The sequence below is a fragment of the Bufo gargarizans genome, chromosome 4, assembly GCF_014858855.1.
Source record: "Bufo gargarizans isolate SCDJY-AF-19 chromosome 4, ASM1485885v1, whole genome shotgun sequence".
NCBI lineage: Eukaryota > Metazoa > Chordata > Amphibia > Anura > Bufonidae > Bufo > Bufo gargarizans.
The window spans coordinates 422,572,802-422,595,226 of NC_058083.1; the positions used below are offsets into that span (position 1 = coordinate 422,572,802).

General features: G+C 42.5%; 1 protein-coding gene across 1 annotated transcript in view; it reads left to right on the forward strand.

Moving 5' to 3' along the window:
* The window catches only part of KIF26B (kinesin family member 26B), a 338,734-nt gene that overhangs the window by 9,324 nt on the left and 306,985 nt on the right, over window positions 1-22,425 (forward strand). The window contains exon 2 of the mRNA XM_044290742.1: window positions 3,264-3,665. Within this exon, the coding sequence (XP_044146677.1) occupies window positions 3,264-3,665 (402 nt within the window). The remainder of the gene's footprint in view (window positions 1-3,263; window positions 3,666-22,425) is intronic.

The following is a 22,425-nucleotide window of genomic DNA, read 5'->3' on the forward strand; positions in this document are numbered from 1 at the left end:
TATAAAAACCTGTTTTATGTGCTAATAGAGCCACATGTAGATTTAATAAGGACAGTTTCGGATTCATGTTATTTGTACGGACCTGGCCATATGTTTAGCTTATAGGGCTAAAATGTCATGACAGAATCCCTTTAAAGGGCATCTGTCAGCCGATTTGTACCTATGACACCGGCTGACCTGTTACATGAGTGCTTGGCAGCTGAAGGCATCTGTGTTGGTCCCATGTTCATATCTGTCCGCACTGCTGAGAAATATTATATTTTAATATATATGCAAATGAGCCTCTAGGAGCAACGGGGGCGTTGCCATTATACCTAGAGGCTCCACTTTTTCTGCAACTGCTGCGCCCCCTTCTCTTTGATTGACAGGGCCAGATGTGGTGACATTTTCACTGCTTGGCTTTGTGAAAGTGCAGAGGACGTGGCAGTGTAGAGAGAGCAGAGCCTCTAGGTGTAATGGCAACGCCCCCGTTGCTCCTAGAGCAGCGGTTCTCAACCTAGGGGTCGCGACCCCTTTGGGGGTCCATCGGCCCTTTCCGGGGGGTCGCCTGAGGCTTCCTATTAGGGCTGCACGATTGTAGCGTTACATTACCCTACCCTACTTCATGAGATTTCCCTACCTCCTGACTTCCCGTCGCACTGCTAATGACGTGAGGAGGCGCTCCTGACCTTTGACGATCTGCGCATGCGCAAACCGACAGTTTATGGAAAATCTCAGCGGAGTTTAGCTTCACACCGGGACACTGCGCATGCGCCAGCCGGAGTTAGCCGCGCTTGCGCACTGGGCCGCAATATTTCCCTACTAAGGCTCTCCTGCGCATGCGCAGTGTCCCGGTGTAAAGCTGAACTCCGCTGAGATTTTCCATAAACTGTCGGTTTGCGCATGCGCAGATCGTCAAAACTCAGGAACGCCTCCTCACGTCATTGTCAGTGCGACAGGAAGTCAGGAGGTAGGGAAATCTCACGAGGTAGGGTAGTATAACGCTACAAATAGGGGAGAGATTGTTTCACACAGGAGTGACATACTTTACACGTAAAGACAGTTATGTGCACAGTTTAGGACACATGAGGGGACACATAGGGCCATGAGGGGGACCAGCATAAGATGCTATATGTCTTATGCTGGCCCCCCTCGTGGCCCTATGTGTCACAGCACACATCCCCTATAACAGCGTACTCCACAGATCCACCCCATAACAGTGCCATCCACAGGTCCCCCATAAGTGTCCTCCACAGATCCCCCATAACACTGTCCTCCACAGATCCCCCATAACAGCGTCCTCCACAGATCCCCCATAACAGCGTCCTCCACAGATCCCCCATAACAGCGTCCTCCACAGATCCCCCATAACAGCGTCCTCCACAGATCCCCCATAACAGCGTCCTCCACAGATCCCCCATAACAGCGTCCTCCACAGATCCCCCATAACAGCGTCCTCCACAGATCCCCCATATAACAGCGTCCTCCACAGATCCCCCATATAACAGCGTCCTCCACAGATCCCCCATATAACAGCGTCCTCCACAGATCCCCCACAACACAGCGCCCTCCACAGATCCCCCACAACACAGCGCCCTCCACAGATCCCCCACAACACAGCGCCAATTACAGAACTACCTAACACCTTGTAATAGACTGGCATACATCCTGCATATCAGATATTTACATTACAATTCATAACAGTAGCAAAATTAGTTATGACGTAGCAAGGAATAAAATTTAATGGTTGGGGGTCACCACAACATGACGAACTGTATTAAGGGGGCACGGGTTTAGAAAGGTTGAGAACCACTGTCCTAGAGGCTCATTTGCATATATTAAAACATCATTTTTCTCAGCAATTCAAGCTCATATGAACATGGGACCAACACAGATGCCTTCAGCCGCACATGTAACAGGTCAGCCAGGTTCAGAGGTACGAATCTGCTGACAGATGCGAGCGATCACCCAGGTACTCTTCACCATTGACTACATGTAATAGACTACAACCATATCTCCCCGTGCAGTATAGTTATTTTCATGTCACATAATATTTCAGCAGCTGGATAAGTGACATTAGAGAGTATTTTTACACCTCAGGAGACTGCAGCCACAAGACGTTCTTTGGTAATTAGCCAGTGTAAGACCAGGGTGCTTATGAAGAATCAGACGCAATGTCCCAGGCAATGCTAAAAATTCTGACAGGTATCCCCACAGGCTTAAGCCTAACGGAACATCCAGTGGTTGTTGTGGATGATTTCCATGGTACTAATTCAGTGGCAAGACATGTAGCCTTGGAGTAAAACCAGGTACAAGCTTCCGTCCTTCACCCGGCAGCGCCCACCTATTCCAAGGGTTTTCTTTGATGTAATGATGTATTTGTGCAGTCACCACCATTGTTCTGTGTAATGACGTAAGGTAAGTTTGTCTACTATGGCCCCATTGAAGACCATGCTTCTGCTCAGTCATGTGGAATGATGTAGACCTGTGCCATAATAGTCATTCTGAAATACTGTAATAATGAGTAAAGGCAGTGTGAGTAGTTAAGACAGAGTTTGAATAAAAAGAGGATTTAGTATTGTCACAATTATGTTATTTTTTGAAAAACTTGATTAATTTATGATGTTTAAAGCAGGCCATAGGCTGAAGAAGAAACTGGACATGAGATAAGCATACCTATACCCTCAGCTTGTGTATTACACACATGACCATGTACGAAGGTTGTAGCACATTTCAGCCAATTATTGCATCTTCTCATTTGTATGGTCAATTGAAAGCTATGCTGGTAGATAATGTCATTGAAACTATTCCTGGCCACTTCACCGCAAAAAAGTCTCCTGTTTATTCAGCCATATTAGCTACAGTAAAACATCACCAACATTTCGGGTCTACATTTGGAATGGCCCTTTCTGAAGCTTTTCCCTGCATTCCTCATGGCGTGTGGCTGCCATGTTATATCATCCAAATATGGTCAGATTGGAGGTAGAAGTAGATGTGGGCAAGTTGAATCTTCTAATTGCGGTACAACGAATAAAGTGGCAGATGATAAATGTTGACTGTTGAAGTACTTGTTTTCTAGTCATACAAAAGGTCAAAAAATATGGATACCTGATGTAATAAAATTTAAGGGTTTGAAACATAAGTAGGTCCACCAGGAATGTCATAAGATTCACTTCTTTTTTGTAACTGTTCAGGGTGCATGGCTGCCTAAATATATTAGGGGCATCAAGAACTTTAAACTTTACATGGTTTTATACATATAACTCTCTGTTGCTTTATTGTAGGTCAATGAAGTGTGTTCCCCTACAAAAACATCAGCACCCTTCTCTCCAGAGAGCTGGTATAGGAAAGCCTATGAGGAATCCCGTGCTGGTAGCAGGCCTGCACCTGAAGGTGCAGGATCCATACCAGGCTCTTCTGGTACCCCTTCTCCTGGTTCTGGCACATCTTCTCCTGGCTCCTTCTCTGGTTCTCCTGGACCTGCATCTCCTGGGATTGGCAACAGCTCCCCAGGCTCCTTAGGAGGTTCTCCAGGATTTGGCACAGGATCTCCAGGTTCTGGAAGTGGAGGAGGATCATCTCCTGGATCAGACAGGGGTGTGTGGTGTGAAAACTGCAATGCCCGTTTGGTAGAACTGAAGAGGCAAGCCTTAAAACTTTTGCTGCCAGGACCCCACTCCAGTAAGGTAAGAGCTCATATATCTTACAAAATGCAGGTTAAATATTTAAATTTTATGGCTATACATTTTAAGAGGACGTAAAGTGATACCAAAGTACACCCGACTGCATTTACACTGGCATATTTCCTGACAATATCATCCCTATAGCAAGTCAATCTGTGCTCGTTTTACCCTCATTTACATGGAGCAATCATCGTGACCGTATAGTTGTATTTTCTGCAGAAAATCCCTGTTTACATGGGGCAAATACTGCCGACAAAGTATGATTTTAATGTCTACATAAAGATGCGATCGCTTTACAGACAAGCTTGTCTTGGCGGCATGTTTATAGGTTGCAATGAATGAATGGGTTCACACGGGCGTCATGTTTTGGCTCCGGATGCGTCCCTGGTGCATTGCGGCAAACCCGCGCGAGTAGGTACGCAATTGCAGTCAGTTTTGACTGCGATTGCGTTCCGTTGTTCCGTTTTTATTGTGCGGGTGCAATGCGTTTTGCACGCGCGTGATAAAACACTGAATGTGGTACCCAGACCCGAATTTCTTCACTGAAGTTCGGGTTTGGGTTCAAGGTTGTGTAGATGTAATTATTTTTCCTTCTAACATGGTTTTAAGGGTAAATAATAGCATTCTTAATACAGAATGCTTAGTAGAAGGTCAATTGGGGGGTTGAAAAATAAAAAATTAACTCACCTCCTCCAATTGATCACGTAGCTGCCGGTCTCCTGTTCTTTCTTCAGGACCGGTCAAAATAACCATGTTATGAGGGAAAATAATACAGTGAATAGACTTTAGCAACCATGCGTGAAAATCCCACCGCATCCGCACTTGCTTGCGATTTTCACGCAGTCCCATTTACTTCTATGGGGCCTGCGTTGCGTGAAAAACGCACAGTATAGAGCATGCTGCGATTTTCACGCAATGCTCAAGTGATGCGTGAAAATTACCGCTCATCTGCACAGCCCCATTGAAGTGAATGGGTCCGGATTTAGTGCGGGTGCAGTGCGTTCACCTCACGCAGTGCACCCGCGCGGAAATCTCGCCCGTGTGAACCCAACCTAATATGGACATTCATGCCCGACCATCAGCCCATGTAAAAGGCCCCTTATAATTTTTCCCGAATCCGTTATGATCTCTTTTTTTCCTCTTCATTTAAGGGCGTATTCCCATGTTAGGAGCCTCTGCACAGAATACTTCAAATATACCAGAGACAATTCAGCAGCGTGCGCCACAAAACAACAAAAAAGGCGCAGAGCCAAGCATAGCAATGAGTTGATACTGTAGTTATTGAATAGACAATACTGTGCAGTGATGAGTTTTATAAAGCCCCCCCATAGTAATTGTGCAATTTAAAGTATAAGAATCTCTTCAGCCTTTAGAGTCAAGCTACAAGTATATGAAAATCTAACATGATGGAAGCTAAAAGGTAGAACTAGCCTGGACGTCTTCCAAGATATTGTAGGGAGTCCCATGTTTGAAAGGATTTTTTAACCTATAAATCTGTCTAATCTGCAATATGGGCTAATAGAAACCTCACTGCACAAAACTTGAAAGATTTGTGATCACCATTGAGAGAAAGCAGAGAATGTAATCTTTGTTAGGAATGAATTTGTGATTATATTCATAATTCTGACAATATTAACTTTTCAGGGAACATAACGGGGAATTTATCATTTGATTTGTGCTGTTTTTTTGCCGTAGAAAAGTCAAACATTTTGATGCCATTTTTGGCCATCTGGACACGCTATCGTGTGTGGAAGGTTAAAATTGACACATGAGATTATTTGGATATTGAAATCATCTGACAGCACAGTGAATGGGAAAAGAAGAGAAAGCCACGGCCAGACTCCTCTGACAACTGCTTATGTCCTGCGAACAAAAGGACTGGGCAGTTGAAAATGATTATTAATAGAAAATAGCACCACTTACCTCTTACATCCAGTCTTATCTCCTCTGATGTAAACATTCTCTTTTCTCATCTTTTCCATTCGAACCAGACCGCCTTGATGACTTCTTTCAGTCACGTCTCGTCTCGGCAGAGTTTGGCACACAGACATCTTAGGCCACTTTCACACTAGCATTTTTTGCTGATCCGTCATGGATCTGCAAAAATGCTTCCGCTACAATAGTACAACCGCATGCATCCTTCATAAACGGATCAGGTTGTATCATGTCTTCTATAGCCATGACGGATCAATCTTTAACACCATTGAAAGTCAATGGGGAACGGATCAGTTTTCTATTAGGTCAGAGAAAATGGATCCGTCTCGCTCCGCATCCCAGAACGGACAGAAAAACGCTGCAGGTAGCATTTTGGTGTCCGCCTCCAGAGCGGAATGGTGACTGATCGGAGGCAAACTGATGCATTCTGAGCGGATCCTTTTCCATTCAGAATGCATCAGGGCAAAACACCGTCTTATAATGCTGCCTTGTATAGTGCTCCAGCCTGTATTAATGCCCCCCTGTAGTATCCCCTGTATTATAATGCTCCCTCGTATTGTGGTCCATCCTGTAATAATGCCCCCCTGTAGTATCCCCTGTATTATAATGCTCCCTCGCATTGTGCTCCTGCCTGTACTAATGCCTCCCCCCTGTAGTGTCCCCTGTATTATAATGCTTCCTTGTATAGTGCTCCAGCCTGTAATAATGCCCCCTGTAGTATCCCCTGTATTATAATGCTCCCTCGTATTGTACTCCTGCCTGTACTAATGCCCCCCTTTGTAGTATCCCCTGTATTATAATGCTCCTTTGTATTGTGCTCCAACCTGTATTAATGCCCCCCTTTGTAGTATCCCCTGTATTATAATACTCCCTCGTATTGTACTCCAGCCTGTATTAATGTCCCCTTGTTGTGTCCCCTGTATTATAATGCTTCCTTGTACAGTGATCCAGCCTGTATTAAAGGGGTTGTTTCACTTTAGTAAGTTGCATTTATCAGGTAGATGAAAGTTAATACAAGCCACTTACTAATATATTGTTTTTATCCATATTGCTTCCTTTGCTGGCTGGATTCATCTTTCCATCACATTATGCACTGCTTGTTTCCATGGTTACGACCAGCCTGCAATCCATCAGTGGTGGTCGTGCTTGCACAATATAGGAAAAAGCACCAGCCTATGTGAGCTCCCATGGTCCTGGCCACCAAAGAGGCTGATGCTTTTTCCTGTGGTGTGCAAGCACGACCACCACTGGTGGATTGCAGGGTGGTCGTAACCATGGAAACGAGCAGTGTATAATGTGATGGAAAAATGAATGAAGCCAGCAAAGGAAGCAATATGGACAATAACAATACATTAGTAAGTGGCTTGTATTAACTTTCTCTACATGATAAATACCACTTACTAAAATGATACAACCCCTTTAATGCCGTCCCCCAGTGCCCCCAACAGTGCTGACATGTATAAGAAAACATACTCACCTGCCTCCCTCTGCAATGTGCAGTGTAGGCCACAGGCATCCCGCCTTTTTGTCTGAGTTGCTATGTGATGGAGCAGGTGGTTGCGAATTGCGATATCCTGCGCCATTCTACTCCTCTCCATGGGCCCAGATAATTACCTTAGGGGCCGCATGTTTAGGACCCCTGATCGACGTTTTGCTGTTGTTTTACATTGTAACATTGAGTTGCATTCAACTATATATACCATATATGCCATACCTACCAGGTATGAAAAGTAACATGGCACAGCCAGAATTGCCCTCAAAATGCACTAAAAGAACCATTAAAGGCCACTTTCGGGACGGACTGGTGTGTCGGGTTGTCTGTTGGTACTGTTATAAGGTTGTTATGCTGGGTCCTCTTTCTGATCCATACTTACCAAGGTTGTTATGTTAGCAGATAGGCTGATGTCATTCAATAAGCGACCTGCTTCATTAAACCAAGAATATCACCCTGTATTCCTACACGACTGTAGCGGTGGTTGTTAGGGAAACCTCACATTGAGCAGGTGCCGTTTTCACATTACCCAGTGATTACGTTAATGGCAGAAAATTGAAATACTGTCATAACTACCATGATATGACCCTGAGGTTCACATAGGAACAAATGCTTGAAACAACTCCCCCACAGCGAAAAACACAAATATACATTACATTATTTAGTGCTTTAAAGAGCTGAGATGTTATTACAGGTTGACGCATCTAAATAATGGATTGATAACTCATATTCAGCATATTCAAATACGGGTCATTTTTTGTCAGAATTCTTAATAATAAACATAAAAAAAACAGCCGCACAATTACAAAGTGCTGAAATCCTCCATAAAGAGTGAACAGAGGAGTGACTATTGCTGGCATTGACTGATAGACTAAAAGGGGCTGTCCAGCTTTAATTTAATTTTTATTTTTTTTTATTTGCACCCAAGCCAGCTGTATCTGTTATAAAATCCACACTCTCCTGCTCCCTGCCATTTCATTCTAACTTCATGGTTCTCTTCACTGGTCTTCCAGTCCCCGTCTGTCAGCTTCCATATTGATGGGGTCACATGCACTGCTGCAACCATTGACAGGCCTTAGAGGTGACATGTCTCCATGCGGCACGTGACCCAACAGTGACAGGCTGCTTGGGACACATCATGGCTGAGACCAGTCATTGGCTGCAGCGGCGCACGTGATTCTGTCCATGAGAAAGTTGACAGATGGGAAATGGAAGACCAGTCAAGAGAGCCAGGGAGCTGAATTGGAGTGGCAGACAGCAGGTAAGTTTGACTTTTACCATAGAAACCACTGGGTGGGGTGCAATTTAAAAAAAAAAAGAAAGAAAAGAAAAAAAAAGCTGGATAATCTCTTCCCAACCGCCGCCGTACATGTACATTGAAAGTTGGGTCTTTAAATATGGCATTCGAGTGCAAGTGCCGAGGTGCCATAGCTGAAGGGTTTCAGCAGACACCAGAGGTAATGTCTGCGACCAGCAATAACGCCGATCACAGACATTTAATTGACCATGGAATCTGAGGGGTGCTTTTCCAAGAGCTGCACTCCCAACTCTAAATGGCTCCCCCTTGCGTAAATCAGAGAAGCTGTTCATTCTCTGAGGTAGCCTTGAACCTTAGGAAGGCTCGATGCTACCATAGCCATACGTTCCTATGGAGCCCAGTCTGTTATGGGACTCCTTAGGAAAGCCATAAAAACAAAGCCATAAAAACTATGACGGAATTGCACGCCAGTTGGAATTTTTTCCAGCTTCTCACTGCATTGCATGCAATTTTAAATGGTGACATTAGAAAAAACAAGCCCTCATATGGCTATGTGATCAGAAAAATAAAAAAAGTTATTGCTCCGAGAAGGTTGGGAGTGAAAAATGAAAAAAAAAAAAATGGCAAATTGCCAGGTTGGGAAAGGGTTAAAATGCCAACCATACAGATTTGAAGAGGCTCTCCGGGAGTAGAAAAAAGTTTGCTTTCCTTTATCAGAAAGGGCCCCAGTCTAATGGACACAGCCATTAATATTCTGAAATGAATCAATGGTAAATAATCAATACCTATATTAATAGGGATATCTAGAAAGTGCGGTCTAGCGCTATCAATCTAAAGGCGGGGGCGTAATTATGGAGCACCAGGGGCGTCGCTGGAGCAGTGCTCGGACCGCATAAGCCCACCTCTTGTGCTCGAATAGTTTATTTGATTTACTTTGAAGGTTCATTTTTCTCCTCAGCGATACCACCGACAGACATAAGCCAGGTATTGTTTTAATCAGTGGCATTAACCCTACTAGGCCATATGACAGTCGCTTTAAAGTTCAAATGTGCAACTTTGTTTGGCTGGAGATCGGACCTTTTAGGTCTACCTTGAATTATGCCTTTTCAAGAACAATGGAGGCAGGATGGACCGAATCATGAAGGTAAGGGTACTTTCACACGTGCATTGTGAAGAACCGGCAGGCAGATTCCGTCGCTGGAACTGCCTGCCGGATCCGGAAATCCGCGGGCAAACGGATAGCATTTGTAGACGGATCCGGATGCGGATCCGTCTAACAAATGCATTGAAACACCGGATCCGTCTCTCCGGTGTTATCCGGAAAAACTGATCCGGTATTTAGTTTCTTTGCATTTTTAAAGGTCTGCGCATCCGTAGACCGGAAAACCGGATCTGTTTTACAGGAACACTTGGTACCGGATCCGGCATTAATGCATTTCAATGGAAAATAATTCCGGCATGCTGCGGTATTTTCTCCGGCCAAAACCGTACAGTGACTGAACTGAAGACATCCTGATGCCTCCTGAACAGATTGCTCTCCATTCAGAATACAGTGAGAATGTTCCCTAAGCTAGCAGTCCTATATAGGGCTGCCGGTATGGATCTCAGAAGGGAAGGGCTGTTACCGATGAGGGGTCTGGATACTTGTCTGCACATTTAGGTCTTCTGTTTTTTGGCTGGAGATGACCTTTTATGTCAGTGCTTTTACCAGCATGACGATTCTGTTGCCCAACTCATTTGCAAAATTAGAATTTCAGCGGTTTATAGATAGACAATATAATTCTATTCAGTGCTTAAAAATGTGTAAACCAGATTGTAAATTAGCACAAAAAAAGAAATGTATAACCCCAAGGACATCTCAGGTCAGCTGTGAATTGCCTCGCTCCATCCATCTCCATATGTCTGTAATATTCATCTTCTCCCGGCCCATCTGGGGGGGGGTTTGGTAGGGCCGGGCCCATTCGGTTCTGCGTCCTTGGCTACAAGTGTCATTGTTCTGTGAAAGTCAAATGACTAGCAGAATACAAGAGCTCAGCATGTGGATAGCTCTGCAGTTCATGGGTTAATCAGTGGTGTGTGGAGTTACCATGGTTACAATCTTTATGCTGACATCTATTTAAAGGGAAACTGCCGTGGATGATAACGTATGTGGAATGGTCTGTGGATTGCAGCATGGCTGCATGTGATAGCACCGAAAATAAATATGCCGAGCTTTACATTATTCATTTAATGATAGAAATAGCATTTTCTGGCTGGCACACCTGATTGTCATGTTGAAGTCATTTATTAGTCCCTTGTGTTATTTTACACTGTGCACTAGGGAATATTCAGTCTGATTCAGCTACATAAAAAGCATAATAACTAAGGAACATTTTTCTCCATATAAATGCAAACTCCACTGGTCAGACTCTCTTTAGTACATTTCATAGGTCCTGTTGCTTTCCGTACTGGAACTTCTTGTGTTGCTTATAATTTTGTTATAAATAAAACATATGACATATTTCATGTATAAGGGGAGCGTTCTGATTCTCTGGGGTTAAAGCATTTATCATGTAGAGGAAATTAATACAAGGCACTTACTAATGTATTGTGATTGTCCATATTGTCTCCTTTGCTGGCTGTATTCATTTTTCCATCACATTATTAGTTATGACCACTCTGTAATCCATCAGTGGTGGTCGTGTTTGCATACTATAGGAAAAAGCGCTGGGAGCACAGATAAGCTAGTGCTTTTCCCTATAGTGTGCAAGCACATCCACCACTGATGGATCGCAGGGTGGTCGTAACCATGGAAATAAGCAATGTATAATATGATGGAAAAATGAATCCAGCCAGCAAAGGAGACAATATGGACAATCACAATACATTAGTAAGTGCCTGGTATTAACTTTCTCTACATGATAAATGCCACTTGCTGAAATGAGACAGCCCCTTTAAGATCTATGGCACTCGTGTAGGCACAGCAGGGCTTGTTGTAGGGGTCCTAACACCTGGAACTTTCCCGGTAAAAGACCTCCTCCAGTCTGTATTGGCTTCTATATGACAGCAAATAAACTTTTTTAATGAAACTGGATTTTCTCTTAAATGTATTTTTTTTATTTGTAAAAGTTTGTTGTCTACTGAAATATACACTGTATTTCCAGCTAATCATTCTCCCCATTCTGAAGACAGACCTCCATATATTAGCCAAAATATTAGAAATTGGTGAAATACTATTTATCAAACATTATTATTATTATTATTATTATTATTATTGTTGTTTGTTCTTTGATTGTTTGGTATATATGGGAAAGTCATGTAATCAATACGTGCTAATAGATTATTTGTGAATCAGCCTAATAAAGTAATTGACCCTAATACCAAGTAGCCTGCCCCATGTCAGCTTCAGAAGAGGTTTTGGTTTTCTGGTCCTTATGGGCCACATTGAAGCAGGTCCCTATTATTTTGACAGAACCAGGGGATCCTTGGGTTTCATTTTTTTTAGACCCTTTCGTTCAAATATGTTGCCTTTCTAGACTAACATGATAAAACCAGAATGACCAGCCAGTCATACACGGGAAGTTTGATTCCCATTCTGACCAGTGTCCATTTGGGATGCTGGTTGTCGTACTTTGAAAGCTAGAATAGTTATGGTTACATCTATGGGCATCTAAACCTTGGGTTGAGATTTTGATGATACGTGGCACTACATTCTGGTTTGAAACGTAGCTTGTGTTTCTACGCTTGCCTTGGTAGCAGGCAAGTCTTACATGGATCATGATCTGGCTCGCTTGTTCTGAGGAATGCAACATACAAGCATTAAGGAGTAAGAAAACACACAAGTATGTTAAACATCACAATATCTATAAATGACTGCTCATTCGTATCGTGTAATGAACATTCCAAAATCAAGTTCAGTATGAAGTAATGGACTGTGGACCACAAGCAGATTCACCTAATTAACACCCAGTCATCTTCTATTCATTCCTCCCAGTAAATATATCTGCTGAAATACAGAGATGAAGATGCTCTGGCCTTTTTCATCAGCCTTCCATGCTTCACACCCACATACCTCTTTTGGGAGCTGGCCTGTAAAGCTGGAAACACTATGGCGATGAAAGACTCCAAAGATGTGTCTACCGCGTCTTTGGAGCGCCCTCTTGTTGCATTCGCCAGCTTGATACAATTTGAAACAAAAGAAAATTCGACAACTTACTAAATCAGGTCAATTTTTAGCTTCTGGTCACATGACCCAGGTCTCTTTGTAGGCATTTGGGTATTTGCCTAGACCACCGTGTGCTTGAGTGTTTATGCTCTTATGTGATTTCTTCCTATAGCTTATGAATACATGAAGTATACATATATGAGTTTTGATGGGGTAGAGTGTAGACTATAATTTTTCAAGATTATTTTTCACTGATTCAACTGCCAAGTGAAGATTAGTCCACGGATATAGGCTCTTCCCACGAGATTCTGCAACATCTGCATCCATTCCGATTTTGGAGAAGAAGACACAATCAAATTTTGCATTTTTTCTTTGTTCAAATAAAAAACTGTATTATTGACTGGGCAACTTCCCGTCAAGAACTATCAACATGGTATTGCAGCTACAGGGTATCTTTTTTTCATCTCAAGGGGTTTGTGTATGGTCCAGTGGTAATACAATATTTGTCCTACCTTTGTCCCCTTCTTACAGTATATGTATTCTACACCACATGCCACATGAGAAAGTCACATCAATAATAGCCTCTGCAATATCAGCTATCCTGCTGTGCGGCTGGAGCACCGACGGAGGGAAGTGACTGGCAATTACATTGCATCTTACCTCCTGGGATTTACAACAGGCAATATCCTGAAACCTAGGATAAGGCATCTACATATCAAGTGCTGCAGACTAGAGCATGGGAGGAAAGTGCCGCACAGTTCTATGATTACATTGAACTAGATTGTGGTTTTCATTTTCCTTTCCTATATATGCACATGTACAATGAGATAGGCAACTGTGAAGATTAGTCTGAGAGTGGCTTCACGCAGGGTCTCACCCATCTTGTTGATATTGACATAGGTTCCTCGCATGTTGGGGTAGTTGACCATTTACACTCGCGGTATGACTTGTGTATGCTGAGTAGCTCAAAGAGTAGACAGTAATAGCACTTTGGGATATTTATTGGGTCATTGTTCCCAGAAAGCTGAGCATGCTATCTCAGTGTTATATAATTTTTTTTTTTACAAGTGGAGAATTTCATTTGACTGGACAGTTTCCTAGAAAATCTGTAGACCAGAGCTGGGCCTGTTGGTAGAGGCAGGTACATAACAACTGTGTGCACAGACTGGTGAATGGTTGTTAGAGCACAGAGCAAATGTTTCCCTGTGGAGGTACAAGTCTTATCAAACGGCGATGTTTGCCATTCCACTTCAAAGGCCTTAGATTAGATCAAGTTCAACCCTGATATTGTACAGGCAAGAAGGTTGCAGTTGGTGGGGTTAACTCTTTATATAGTGATCATTCTTTAAATTGCTGATTTTAGTTTAGGTAAACTATCTGGAAATGTTCACCCCGTCCCTACGAAACCCCATGTTATCTTCTTTCACTAATGTGTTGCACTAAAGAAGGCATGTACAGTAGGTTACAGTATTGGGTGTGCGCAAATAAATGTAATTGTACAATTTGATACTCTATTGGGGTAGGAGGGTAGAGGTAGAAGATGATGGGCCTACCAGAATTTACTAACGGTTTGCTTTCATGGGAATTCATTTTACTATTACTAACACCAACTGACATATTTTATTCTGGACTCATCGACAGCCTATGGATTTCCAAGCAATTGGCAGAAGATCTAAAATCATCTCCTGTATATCTAGTCAAGGAGTATTTCTTATGTTAAAACTATATAAGACTTTATGTTAAACTTATCTTTAGAAAATGATTGGTGATTTTATTATTACGGTACTTTTTGATGTTACTCTGTATATTACCAAAAAAAAAAACATCTTAGTGACCCTGACTTTTTAGTAGTCATTTCATTATCATTACAGGATTACAGTTATAGAGAAAACCTCTGTATAGATAACACAGGATCTACCATGCACAATAGATGATGGCCACAGCTAATGTATTCGCCTTTCCCTGCACAGAGACCTCTGAATAAATCATAGAGCATGCCCACAACACTTCAAAGTCAAATACATCTCTGGTCTACACATTCCTACTGTGGTCCATGTGGCTGCTGTAAAGGATATCTTGGAACTTCTGTTAGGCTGCCAGAAATCATGTACAGAAAATAGAATAAAAAGTGTGCAATCAGAAAATAAAAGCAAATTAGAAAATAAAAATATTTGTAGGTATCCGTTTTTCATTAGTAACAAAAATATACTGTAGGTCAGGGCTGGCCAACCTGAGGCTCTCCAGATGTTGCAAAACTACAACTCCCAGCATGCCCAGACTACCTACAGCTATCAGCCTACAGCAGGGCATGGTGGGAATTGTAGTTTTACAACAGCTGGAGAGCCACAGGTTGGCCATGCCTGCTGTAGGTGATACATTCCCGTTAATGAATTGCAGTTTAAGCAGTTCTCTAATATATTTTATTAGCTTTACCAGAGGTGAACTTACATTTGAAAGCATACCTAACCTTTCAACAACATCTGCATTAATCAATAGTACAGTGTGTACATGAGAAATACCACGATTTCTTGTACCTTGCATTTTTTAGCAGTTTTCTCCTTTCTGCAGTTTGCCTAGATCTGATGGGTGGAGACTAGCTCCCATATCACACTCACTGAGAAGCAGCACCAGGATCATGGAGGACATTACAGAAAAGTACTAACCTGTATGGTTGTGAATAAAGCACTTGGGCTGAGACAGAAACTGTCCATGCAGTCTCTTGCTGTGCCTGTCTCTGAGCTCCAGCTGACTCCTTTTTCCTCCACCCTCCATTTACATATGTAATGTGATCCTTCAGTGAGCTGCTCCCTCCTGGGCAGCTTTAATAGTATTTTGAAAGAGAAACGTATTTAGCAAGTGGAGGGAAGGGGTGTGTGGTTGCGTTAAATAGGTTTTCCAAGAGTTTTCCATTGAAGACCTACCCTAGGTCTTCATTATGAATTCAGCTGTGTCCAACACCCATCACCCTTGCTGATCAACTGTTGGAGGAGGCTGTGGTGCTCTGGTGAGTATTGCAGTACATACAGTGGCTTGGTATTTGCAGCTCAGCCCCATTTACTCGAATGAGACTGAGCTGCGCCTAGGCCACGTGACCAATGAACATGACATCCGTGTCCTAGGAAGAGCCCGCGTCATGCACCAGAAGCTCTTCAAACAGCTGATTGACGGGGTGCTGGGAGTTGGACCCCTGCCGACCTCATGTTGACATCCCATCCCAGTAATAGGAAGATTGTCCATTTGAAGTGAGTATTTATTGCTTGGTACAAACCAACTTATGGTAAGAAAATGTTTTCAGATAATTTTAGATAGTCATCACTGTTTACACTTGTGTGTAAATACTCGTTGGCGACGTCTATTGTATTTTGTGCAAGTGCCAGAATCCAAATGACTCCAGTCATAGAATCTCTGTATGTGCAGTTTAGAAGGAAGAAATGCAATTATTACTGGGAATGGGGAAAAATCTAAAATGACTGCTCTCGTTGCATCTGCTTGCAAATATACACACAGCAGGTGTTTTCTAAATGAACAATAAAATGCTGGTAGTAATAATAATAATAATGTGCAGTACTTGCAGAAAACACTCCACTCACACATTCACACATCATTATTTTCATGGCTCCGGGCCTGGAGTGACATTTACATGCACTAGATATATACAGTTGTGTTTGTCACCATTTGATCAGTCAACATCTAGACAATGGGATTTTTCCCATTCTTCCAGGCAGAACTTTTTGAATTCCTTCAAGTTTGGTGGGTTGTGTTGGTGCATTCTTCAAGTCAGGCTACAGATTCTCCATTAGATTGAAATCTGGGTATCTTTCAGGTCATTGTCCTGCTGGAAGGTGAACCTCTGTCCTAATTGGCCATGCCACTAATAATAATAATTATATTAATCTTTATTTATATAGCGGCAACATATTCCACAGGGATTTACAATCAAAGGGTTCATGTACAAACAGTCATAAATAACATAGCAACCAACAAGTCAATAATTAAAACAAGAGGAATGAGAACCCGGCTCACAAGATCTTAAAATCTATGAGGAGATAAGGGTGATACAAAAGGTAAAAAGTGCTAGTTTTGTGCAATGGACCAGCCATCTTAAGAAAATAGGGGAGCCAGTCACCAGCCGATATCTATAGTGCTTCTGAGTGCATGGAGTGTGGCGGATAGTGTTTGATGATGATTCTGGCTCTGAAGAATGATGATAGGAGAGGGGTTAAATGGAGAAAAGTATGATCAGGGGATGGGATAGGCTAACCTAAATAGATGTTTTTTTGGTAAGCTCCTGAAACTGCGTATGTTGTGAATTCATTTAATTTCCTGGGGTAGTGCATTCCAGAGAACGGGTGCAGCTGAGGAGAAGTCATAACGCTCAGGTGGGATGGTAGACAGAGATGAGGAAGGAGATGTATGGGGTACAGCACTGTGGAGATCTTTGTGGACGATAGGACATGTGCTATTCTGAGTGACAAGATGTTGATCGTGGATCCATTGAAGTCAATTGGCAGCGTGCACATGGCTGGTATCTGTTGCAGACCTGTTTTTTTTGATCCTCAAGACAGACAAGGTCACGTGCATAGAGTCTTAAGGCTGTATTACACTAGCCGATTTGTCGGCCGATAATTGCTAACAAGCGTTCGCATGAACGCTTCTTTGTGATCATCTTGCAGTGTAAAACTGCCACCACGAGGAAACACTCGTTCATCGGGCAATTCTGATTTTTAAGCATGCTTAAAAATCAGTGCTTGCCTGGGACAAATTGTGGTGTCTAATAACAATCTGCCGCCGGCAAACCACTAGACAGCATGGGGACGAGTCTCCTCCGCTAGCTAGCAAGCGATTGCTGAGAGGGAACGCTTACCTCACTTGCTCAATTGGCCTGTGTAATACAGGCTTTAGTCTTATCTGACCAGAAAACCTTCTTCCATCTGGGTGATCTGCCACATGCAATTTGGTGAAGCAATTTACTGGCCATTTTTCAACAAGACCTCACTGTATGAAATGCACAGCTCATAGTGATCCTATGGACAGACTTCTATCTCCACCGTGGATCTTTGGATCGCCTTCAGTATTAGGGCTCTCGCACAAAAAACTGATTGACTTTGCGTACAAAACCATCAATTCTTTACCCTGAACAGATCCTAGCACAATCCATTTTGCTTGTGTGAAAGAGGCCTAATGGTTGGTGTCCTTATTAGACCTCTGATTAATTCCCCCTATGCCTAATCTGTGAGTTGTGGTGGCCAGTCTTCTCCTGTCTGTTCTCCTGTCTGTGCTATATTCCTTCCATTTTGTTACCATGGATTTAAGGGCGCTCCGTGGGATATTCAAAGCTTTTTTAGACTCATCACTGATCTATAATTCCCCACAACTGGTTGGATGAGACCTTATTTACTGTAGATGTATAATTGCAAAGGGGATGAACACATACACACTTACAAATTGTATTTATTTTTTATAATGTTTTTTTAATGAGTTTTTTTTTATTCCACCGTAACAATTTGGACTACTTTGTCAGGTACCTTTATATAAAATCTAAATTAAAATCCATTTTAAAGTGGTTGTATCAGCTGAGACTGATATGTCATCTAGGATATGCCATCAAGGTCAGATTGGTGCGGGTCCCACCTCTGAGACCCACCCCCAAAGGTGAACAAGAGCATACCGTGCTCTCTATTCATTTCTATGGGAGTTCTGAAAAAAGCTGAGCCCCTTAGAAATGAATGGAGAGCACATCTCGCAAGTGTGGCCACCTATCCATTCACTTCTGTGGGACTGCTGGAGATAGCCAAGCCAGCTCTTGACTATTTTTGGACCTCATAGAAATCAATGGAGGGCGGCCGACAGTGTACAGATACACACAAATGCACCCACATACACAGTAGCAAACATATACAGGGAGTGCAGAATTATTAGGCAAGTTGTATTTTTGAGGATTAATTTTATTATTGAACAACAACCATGTTCTCAATGAACCCAAAAAACTCATTAATATCAAAGCTGAATATTTTTGGAAGTAGTTTTTAGTTTGTTTTTAGTTTTAGCTATTTTAGGGGGATATCTGTGTGTGCAGGTGACTATTACTGTACATAATTATTAGGCAACTTAACAAAAAACAAATATATACCCATTTCAATTATTTATTTTTACCAGTGAAACCAATATAACATCTCAACATTCACAAATATACATTTCTGACATTCAAAAACAAAACAAAAACAAATCAGTGACCAATATAGCCACCTTTCTTTGCAAGGACACTCAAAAGCCTGCCATCCATGGATTCTGTCAGTGTTTTGATCTGTTCACCATCAACATTGCGTGCAGCAGCAACCACAGCCTCCCAGACACTGTTCAGAGAGGTGTACTGTTTTCCCTCCTTGTAAATCTCACATTTGATGATGGACCACAGGTTCTCAATGGGGTTCAGATCAGGTGAACAAGGAGGTCATGTCATTAGATTTTCTTCTTTTATACCCTTTCTTGCCAGCCACGTTGTGGAGTACTTGGACGAGTGTGATGGAGCATTGTCCTGCATGAAAATCATGTTTTTCTTACCTTGCAGACTTCTTCCTGTACCACTGCTTGAAGAAGGTGTCTTCCAGAAACTGGCAGTAGGACTGGGAGTTGAGCTTGACTCCATCCTCAACCCAAAAAGGCCCCACAAGCTCATCTTTGATGATACCAGCCCAAACCAGTACTCCACCTCCACCTTGCTGGCGTCTGAGTCGGACTGGAGCTCTCTGCCCTTTACCAATCCAGCCATCTGGCCCATCAAGACTCACTCTCATTTCATCAGTCCATAAAACCTTAGAAAAATCAGTCTTGAGATATTTCTTGGCCCAGTCTTGACGTTTCAGCTTGTGTGTCTTGTTCAGTGGTGGTCGTCTTTCAGCCTTTCTTACCTTGACCATGTCTCTGAGTATTGCACACCTTGTGCTTTTGGGCACTCCAGTGATGTTGCAGCTCTGAAATATGGCCAAACTGGTGGCAAGTGGCATCTTGGCAGCTGCACGCTTGACTTTTCTCAGTTCATGGGCAGTTATTTTGCACCTTGGTTTTTCCACACGCTTCTTGCGACCCTGTTGACTATTTTGAATCAAAGGCTTGATTGTTCGATGATCACGCTTCAGAAGCTTTGCAATTTTAAGAGTGCTGCATCCCTCTGCAAGATATCTCACTATTTTTGCCTTTTCTGAGCCTGTCAAGTCCTTCTTTTGACCCATTTTGCCAAAGGAAAGGAAGTTGCCTAATAATTATGGACACTTGATATAGGGTGTTGATGTCATTAGACCACACCCATTCTCATTACAGAGATGCACATCACCTAATATGCTTAATTGGTAGTAGGCTTTCGAGCCTATACAGCTTGGAGTAAGACAACATGCATAAAGAGGATGATGTGGTCAAAATACTCATTTGCCTAATAATTCTGCACGTAGTGTATGCACACGCCGCTTTCATACCTTTCCACAGTCATACACACACATTTCCCATCTTCACATGTACACTGACATACATATATAGGGGCACATTTATTAAGCCCTAAACTGGAAGTTATGAAGAGGTGCTGGCCTGTACATAACATCGGCGGATCCTCCTCCGCTTCCTTGCTTTCTTACATTTAGACCTTTTTCTGTGCCCACGCCACATCCACCATTTTAGACCTGGCGTGAGCAGGGATAAGTCACTAACCGTTGCGATGCAATCTGCGCCTGAAATACGCCTAATATAGGGGTATTTCCGCTTAGTAAATGACCCCTACAGCTAGATGAACACACACTATACACACAATTTGCCACCTTCATTAATAATGGAATTTCTTCATTCTGTCCAATACATTATTTCTCTTATTTTCTGTGTTTTTTTCACCCTTTGTTAAATTTAGGGAAAACGAACACTGAAGAATTATGCAGTCATTATTATATTCCTGTCAAATAGTGATTTTGTTCATAAATATTGTATAAATGTGTGCCATCTAAGCCACGCCATGTAAACTTAACAAAATTGGCGTAGGAGATGACGAATAATCGGTGTACGTGACAGTAGAACAAATGACACATAGTGACTGTATATATACTGTATATATACGGTCACATTATTATGAAGGCATTTTGCATGTGGAGGTAAATTATATGACCTCATAAACTCTGGTTGCGTACTGTGACCTCGGTGGAGGAACAGACAAAAGATTTATCGCCCCGGTCAGTGCGGTAATTGAAATTTGGTTGGTTGGTAAGGGGAATAGTAAATCTTTTCTATCTGTGTCTGCCGAGTGCTGTAATCTAGGAATTCATTTCTCTGTCACTTATGAGTTATTACTATGCAGGAGTGATGCCCTGTATTACCACTATTATTGGGGATTGCTTTCTATATTGTAATTTGTATTTTACTTTGTACAGTGGAGACATAGATAATGATTGTATTGCTCATTTGTCGCTGCTTGGTCTGGTCATTGTGTTGGCAGTATGGACCAGCTCTAAGGTTACCTTCTGGGGAGTCACCCAGACACACAACTGTCCCTGCACTCCTGAGTCCCTGTAAGAAAGGTGCATTACAAATGTTTGTCATTGTCATTATCTTGTTAGAATTTACAAGGAAGGGGGGTTATCTGCAGCAGGTACGAACCTAGCCTGAGCCAGCCATATATCTTAGACATCTGTTGGCCGAACTCTCATTCAGCCGATGACTATATCTCCGGATTCGCCCCCATTATACATACGCATTCAGGTTGTCCAAGCATGCATATATTCATAATGGGGGGGGGGGAAGGTGGTAGTGATTTGATGCCAGAGTGCAACAGTGAGAGTTTAGGAGACACATTAGGTGGTCAAATCACAGAGTCCGGCCTGCACCAAATCTAATATTGCTGGTCTATCCTTATAGGGGTTGCCTCACTTTAAAAAATGTAATTTATCATGTGGAGAAAGTTAATACAAGGCACTTACTAATGTATTGTGATTGTCCATACTGCTTCCTTTGCTGGCTTGATTCATTTTTTCATCACATTATAAACTGCTCGTTTCCAGGGGTTACGACCACCCTACAGTCCTGTAACGGTGGTCATAGGAAAACTTAGATGTCCTCTCTGGTGGTCAGGACCATCCCGGCCACCTCATATCTGCGCTGCACCGGTCGCCATAATTCTCGGAAACAAGTAGTGTATAATGTGATGGAAAAACGAATCAGATATATACACATATATCACTTGTGTCTGGTCCAATTTTATACTTGAACATGAAATTAAACATTTGTGTGCACTGGTCGGTCTGGTATCTATAGCCGGAAACGTCCACACAGACAAATGCTGAATGCTACATTTTTCTGGCTTTCTGAGCCGGATGCAAAAAAATATCCCATAGAAAACCATGAGATCAGTCCTGTCATTCTGGTATTTCTGTACTTTTGGAGGCAGTATGGATAATAACAATCCAGTAGTAAGTGCATTAACGTCCTCTACATGATGAAGGCCATTTGCTGAAGTGAGACAACCCCGTTAACCCCTTCAGTCTAATGTGTTTGGCCAATTTTATATTTGAGTGATTTCAAGCGAAGCTCTATCACTGTAAATAATATTTCCGGGTAATACATGAATTGCAGACCCCTAATATAATTAACAGAGGTGCTTCCATAGGCCATGGAAACATTCAGAATTTTGGATTCCCTGTGGTGTCTTTGCAGGTCATGGCAGACACTGGCTGTTTTATGGTAGTCTGTAGTCAGAAATCCTTTGTCACACTGAAGGCTATATGGTACAATAATTCTACCTCCTGATTCTGGCATTTCTTTGTAGATGGTATAAGGAGGATTCTGAGGCTCTCATAGATACCTCCCTTGTGCTTCCTTAGGTAAATAGTCCATGTAAGCATTTGTCTCCCAGCGTAGTCATTGTGTCCAGGAACAGCGTCCAGTGTGAATTCTTGGCATGTTG